General features: G+C 32.6%; 1 protein-coding gene across 1 annotated transcript; it reads left to right on the forward strand.

Moving 5' to 3' along the window:
- The first annotated feature begins 599 nt into the window (after nt 1-599).
- LOC108735366 (slit homolog 1 protein) lies at nt 600-5,329 on the forward strand. Its single transcript, XM_018467303.1, has 3 exons — nt 600-641; nt 2,124-4,109; nt 5,053-5,329. Exons 2-3 carry the CDS (start codon nt 2,133-2,135, stop codon nt 5,284-5,286), a joined length of 2,211 nt encoding a protein of 736 aa, XP_018322805.1. The 5' UTR covers nt 600-641; nt 2,124-2,132; the 3' UTR covers nt 5,287-5,329.
- The last annotated feature ends 964 nt before the right edge of the window (nt 5,330-6,293 follow it).

Consider the following 6,293-nt stretch of genomic DNA (forward strand, 5'->3'; position numbering starts at 1 on the left):
TACAGTAGAAAGGAAATGGTGGAATATTTTGGTCACTGGATTTATTAAAATATGCTTGGTCTTGAAATGGTCAGCCGACGCATTTAATTTTACTGCTATCCCTAAACAAAAATTTTCAGTTTCTCTCCAGTTTCTCAGAGTGTTTCAGAGTCTTTCAGCGTCTCTGAGAGCGTCCCTCACAGTCTCTCAGTTATTGCCTAGGTGTTTTTATGGATCTCTCACAGTCTTTGTATGAGAGACTCGAACGATAGAGTTGTTACTTTAGAGATTCGAGTCTCTCATAGAGAGACTGAATGAATNAAAAACAATAAAACGAATTGTCTTGAAATTTTTAATGAGAAATTTGGCACTGTTTTTTTGATACAAGCTGATCAATATCAACCGGAATTGATGAGCTAGGGGAGACCGGGGATAGTTGACTACAGGGGTAGGTAGACTAACTACCGAAAACTAGTCGACAGTGTATGAACTATGTCATCTAATCATAGCCAAGCATTACATTTCGCGTCCCGCTCAGTTGTCTGATGCGCCACATCGCGGTCGTGCGTTGTTTTCGAACAATGACATGTTTTTCATATTTCAATCACATAAGTAATATTTTGATATATTGTATTTTTTGATCTGATGCCTACTTGTTTTATGTAAGTCATTTTTCTATTAGTCCTAGCGTTTAATGAGGGCACATTTATAATATTTCACATCTTATTTTTCAAGGCAACGGCAGTGTTTAGGCTAGTCATGCGATCAAAATTAAAAATGGCGTCTGGGGTTGGTAGACTAATTTTTTTCGGGGCTGGTTGAATAATTATTCAACCAACCCCAATGAAATATGTAGTTGAAAACAACACGTAAATTAACTTTTTATTGAACTTTTAAATCGTTACGTGGCCAAATTAAAAGAAAAATTAGAACAGAATCCGAAATTGACGAGAGCAGAATTAACCCTGGACACAGTGGGATATGTAAGAAATAGACAAATTTTTACTAATCTAGAAGAGAAAGCTTTAGCCAGTTATTTAAAGAAGGCAGCAGATATTTACGAGTATTATGACTTGACGCCATATGAGACCCGAAAATGAGTTTGCAAAAAAATAACAAAGTTATGCCTAATTCTTGGAGAGAAAAATTGTTAGCTGGTGAAGATTGGTTGGGCTCTTTTCTTAAACGTCATCCTTCTCTGTCAATCCAATCACCTCAAGCAACAAGCCTATCGAGGGCTACATCATTTAACAAAAGCAACGTATATTTATTCTTCACTAACTTGACCACTGTTTACGATAACATTGTAAGAAATGCGTGTATACCTGATTTAAGTTGTTTATTTTTTAACAAAAGGCTCAATTATTTGCTCCTACTCATGATTTGACTCTTATTGGTACATTAGTCAACTTACCCCGGGCATATGGTCATCCTACCCCGGGGCAGGGGTAGATTGACTAAGATTTAATATTTTGTAAAATGCATTAAATCATCACTATTATACTGAACTAACAACTAGATATTACATATTTTTATTAGGTTAATAGATTTTCTATCAATTAACATGCTTTTCTTGTCTATATACCTTAAAACGCAAAAAATATGAACTATTCAGTAAAAAACTAGTCAACCATCCCCGGTCTCCCCTACCTACACGTACGCAGCTTTCTAATCGTGGTTATTTTTGATTAATTTCATGGTTGAAAATAATTGTTTGCAAACATACGTACTTCCGCAAAGAGACATCATTTGTTTTGCATTTTTCATCAAAAGCGGAAATTTCTCAGGGCTCACATACGATTTATAAAAATTTTTGATGTTTGCTGAGAAAAATAAATTTTTTAAGTCGATATTAATCTGCATGTCAATAACTTCCATTTGAAAGTCTTCGAGAACTGTATCTACATCGATATTAAATGGAGAGGAAGACATTTTCGATTCAAAGTCGATAAAATAAATTCAATTTTAGAAATGTTTGGCGGGCTGCATAAACATGTTTAACGGGCCGCATGTTGCTCATCCGTGCTCTAGATCATACTTTTACATTTCACCATTCAGCATACTAAACCTCCTCTACTGTTATTGCATTTACATTAACTTAGCATACATGTATTGTTTAAACAAGTTTAATATTTCTGTTTTAGTTCTACACTATGAAATATAATCATTTACCAATAACTATTGTGCTTATATTTATTTCCGGACAAGAATGTAACATCAGGGCCCACTGTGAATCAGAGTTTTACTTATTTTCCTCCAAATATAATTTAATTTGTTCTGGAATTGGTAACCTTCCATCAGAGGAATTACATTCGTATTTTAATAATGGTTACCAACTTAATAGCATTCATATATCTAATAGCATTTTAAAACGAATTCCAACAAATTTTTTCCACCAATTCGACCAAGTGCAAGAAATTAATCTAAACCATTGCGAAATTGATATGTTAGAGGCAAACTGCTTTATGGGATTACAACAATTACAAAAATTATTTTTAAATAATAACAACATTTCTACAATTGATGGTGAAGTATTTAGCTTCCTTGTCGACGTATCCGTTGTGGATCTGTCAGAAAACGTTCTAGAAACAATTGATAAAACCGCTTTCAAGAATCTTTTTAATTTAGAAGAGTTGTTCTTAAATGGTAATAAACTAGAAGTGATACCAGACGAACTCTTTTCTGCCACACGCAAAATTAGGCATATTGATCTCTCCAGAAATAGTTTAAAAATGTTAAGTAATGGAATATTTTCCAACCTAACGGAGCTACTAACTCTTAATTTGGACAACAATGAGTTGGAAGAACTTGCATCGGATTTATTTAAAGATTTATCAAAACTTGAAAGGCTCTCCATGTCTTCAAATGCTCTAAAGAGAATATCATATGAATCGCTGTTAGGACTTGAAAACATAAAATACTTCGATATTTCTAACAACGAGATTATTACTTTAGACTATGAATGTAATTTCTCCGTTGGAGCGATAGAACACAACATATCGTTCGAGAAATTACCCAATTTGACTGACTCCTGCTGTAATAAAACTGATGAAGAAGTTTTAATGGTCGGATTATTACTGAGATTGAATAACCTTGAAGAATTACATTTAGAGGAAAACAATATTTCAGAGATTAGAAGTGAATCACTCAGAGGCCTTACCAAGCTTAAGCGTTTATTTTTGTCAAATAATTGCTTGCATGTAATTCACACAAGCGCATTTGAAGATTTGTCGTCTTTGGAACTCCTTGAATTAGACAACAACAACCTTCAATCAATAAATACTACTACGTTCAATAAACTTTGGAAACTGAAGTCATTACAATTAAACAATAATAGATTACATTCCTTACCAGTATCAGTATTTAGAGATTTAGAACAACTAAATGATCTCTCCATAGCCAACAATTTATTGACATATATTCCGCATGGTTTACTGTCACCATTACAACATTTAAAGTATTTTAATATTTCCAATAATCATCTTACTCAATTGAATATGGCATGGTTTCACACAGCAGGTCCTTTGTTTTCATTGGATGTATCTAATAACAACATTAACTCTCTAGACGGAGAAAAATTGGTAAAGCTTCTACCAAATTTTGAAATAATTTATTTGAAAGGTAACTTCTGGAGCTGTGACAAGCTTTTTAATATAATTGGAGTCTTCGAAACTGCAAACGTTGAGGTCCGAAAGGGTGATAATCTTGATACCGAGAATATTAATGGAATAAAGTGTACAACCACCACATCCCTCAGAATATTTAATAATAATCAATCTAATTCAATAGACGGTACTTATGGACTTCAAAAGCTTGCAAATGTTTTATTAAATTTGAGTGACAAACTTGATAACAGTAATAATCTCATGAAGAAGATAATCAACATTGTGGGTTTAGATTTAACAAAATACAACGGTGTTAATTTATCGAATAGGGGTGCAACATCGGGATTACAGCATACAACCACCGTCAATATGGATACAAATAAATTTACAGGCAGCAAACAAACCCTTCAGGGGATTTTAAACAATTCAAAGATTACTATCAAACTCCTGGAGGATGCAGTTCAAGAGGAAAAAATAAGATATCCCAATTTGGATACTATTCGAACCCAGTCAGTACACTCTGAGGTAATTATCTACTGTTGTTTTATTACTATAATGAGATCGGTTCGCATTATTACCGTTTATTTATTTTAAACAAAAGTAAAATATGTAAACATTACGGTATTTGTTGATTATTCCTATATTGTAACAAAATTTCATATTTGGGGAATCTTCTAGCTAAAACTANAATAAAAAAAAAATTAAATTAAAACTTTTTGAAATTCAAGTTTCGAAAAAATTTTTCTTTAATATCATCTACTGTTGTTTTATTACTATAATGAGATCGGTTCGCATTATTACCGTTTATTTATTTTAAACAAAAGTAAAATATGTAAACATTACGGTATTTGTTGATTATTCCTATATTGTAACAAAATTTCATATTTGGGGAATCTTCTAGCTAAAACTAGCCTTCGAGAGGTGTACTTCACACGATCTCAATAAGGAAATAATGTGAAATTTCATCATTATGAGGTCGTCAGTCCTAAAACTGCTTGGACACGCACCTCCACTCTTTCCTATCCTGAGCTAATCTTCGCATTTCCCCAAAACTAGAACAATCCATATCCTTAACTATTTGCGAACAGTAATCTAACCTAGGTCTACCTCTACTCCTCTTAACTTCCGTTTCTACCTCTAATATGTCTCTGACTAGACGTTCATGCCTGAGAAGGTGTCCTATCAACCTATCTCGCCTATTTCTTATTGACTTCCTCTGTTCTCTTACTCTTTCTAATACCTCTTCATTTCTAACCTTCTCTATCCACGGTATCCTCATCATTCGCCTGTAACACCACAATTCGAACGCTTCTAATCTTCTCTTTTCGTCACACCCACTGTCCATGTTTCGCACCCGTACAGCGCCGTGCTCCAAACATACACCTTTAACAACGTTTTTCGAGTTTCTAAATTAACCTTTCGCGAGCATAAAAGTGACTGACAAATATCTTAATGTGGTTTCTTTTAGGACAGAGTCACGGAAATAACGTCCGCAAATGACGTTGGAAAAACGTACGCCTTAATATTTTTGGGCCTTGCATTTGCAGTAATGGCAATCATGTTCGCATACAAGCATTTTCAAGCCAAAAAGCGCAACTTTATTATTGATGGAATAAGACATATTAGATTTCAACAGCAGAGCAGAAGTAATATCGATCTTATGCCCAAGGACGAGATCGAAGTTGTTAATTCACGAAAATGATAAACCATTCGTATGTAAAAATAATATACTTAAGACAATATCTATACATATAAATAGGAATTATATTTTATTTGTGAAAACCATTTTCTACGCAATAAAATAAAATGCAAGATGGTGTCTCAGAAAACTTAACTTAGAATTTACTGTTCCAAATTTGTTTTTTTTTCTTTAAATAGATAAAGTATGAATAACTAAACTTGAAGGCAATACTTAAAATTTAAAATTATCTTCCAGAGATTGATCTATCTATCTTATTCGGCCAACAAGTTCCCTAATAATCCCTTTTAAACATTCACGTCTACGTTTCCCTTATAGTGAAAAAATGCCATATCACTTTCCTTTTCCTCTAAGTTTGGCCATATCATCATTCGATAAATCCTTGGATAAATAAATATGTTTTCTATATAGGGGTAACTAAAAGAAATATTGTTATTATTTAAATATTTACAATACAGTTTGGAGCCTGTGCTACCACCTAACCGCATGCTGTTCAACGACACAGTATTTTCATTCCTTTCACTTAAAGTAAAAATGAAAGTTAAGGCTAATATAGGTTCCTTGAATATTGAATTCTCAGTTCCTCAACAGATTTCTTACATTCACCTTATCTGGTGAAAATGTACGACAGGATACAGTACTATTCAAAAAAATACAATGCAGATTAGGATACAATTATACAAAATAAAATTGATTCGGCATGACCAAAAAAGCTACGTACAAGAACTGTATTTAATGTTAGTCTAATTTATACATGTGCAAATGGTTTTTAAAAAGTAATTAATATTCAAATACGTTTTTGATCTGCTATTTCAAATGTAAAATACAAAATAGATTTCCCTTTTGTATTTTAAATGTTAAATGCAAAATACGTATTTTCAAAATCCTTTATTAAAATAAATACTTTTTTGTAGTACCTATTTATTTTTCTACATTCACTTAAGTATAAGATATTTTTCAAGAAAATCTTGAGGGTATTTGCTCATTTTTTAAATATTGGAGCAGCAAAA

This window comes from Agrilus planipennis, unplaced genomic scaffold, assembly GCF_000699045.2.
Source record: "Agrilus planipennis isolate EAB-ADULT unplaced genomic scaffold, Apla_2.0 scaffold27, whole genome shotgun sequence".
NCBI lineage: Eukaryota > Metazoa > Arthropoda > Insecta > Coleoptera > Buprestidae > Agrilus > Agrilus planipennis.

Bases quoted from the DNA above. Each gene is read 5' to 3' on its own strand.
- LOC108735366 (XM_018467303.1), top strand. From the start codon at position 2,133: ATGAAATATAATCATTTACCAATAACTATTGTGCTTATATTTATTTCC. The intron at 4,110-5,052 runs GTAATTATCTAC...GGTTTCTTTTAG, and splicing joins CCCAGTCAGTACACTCTGAG to GACAGAGTCACGGAAATAAC.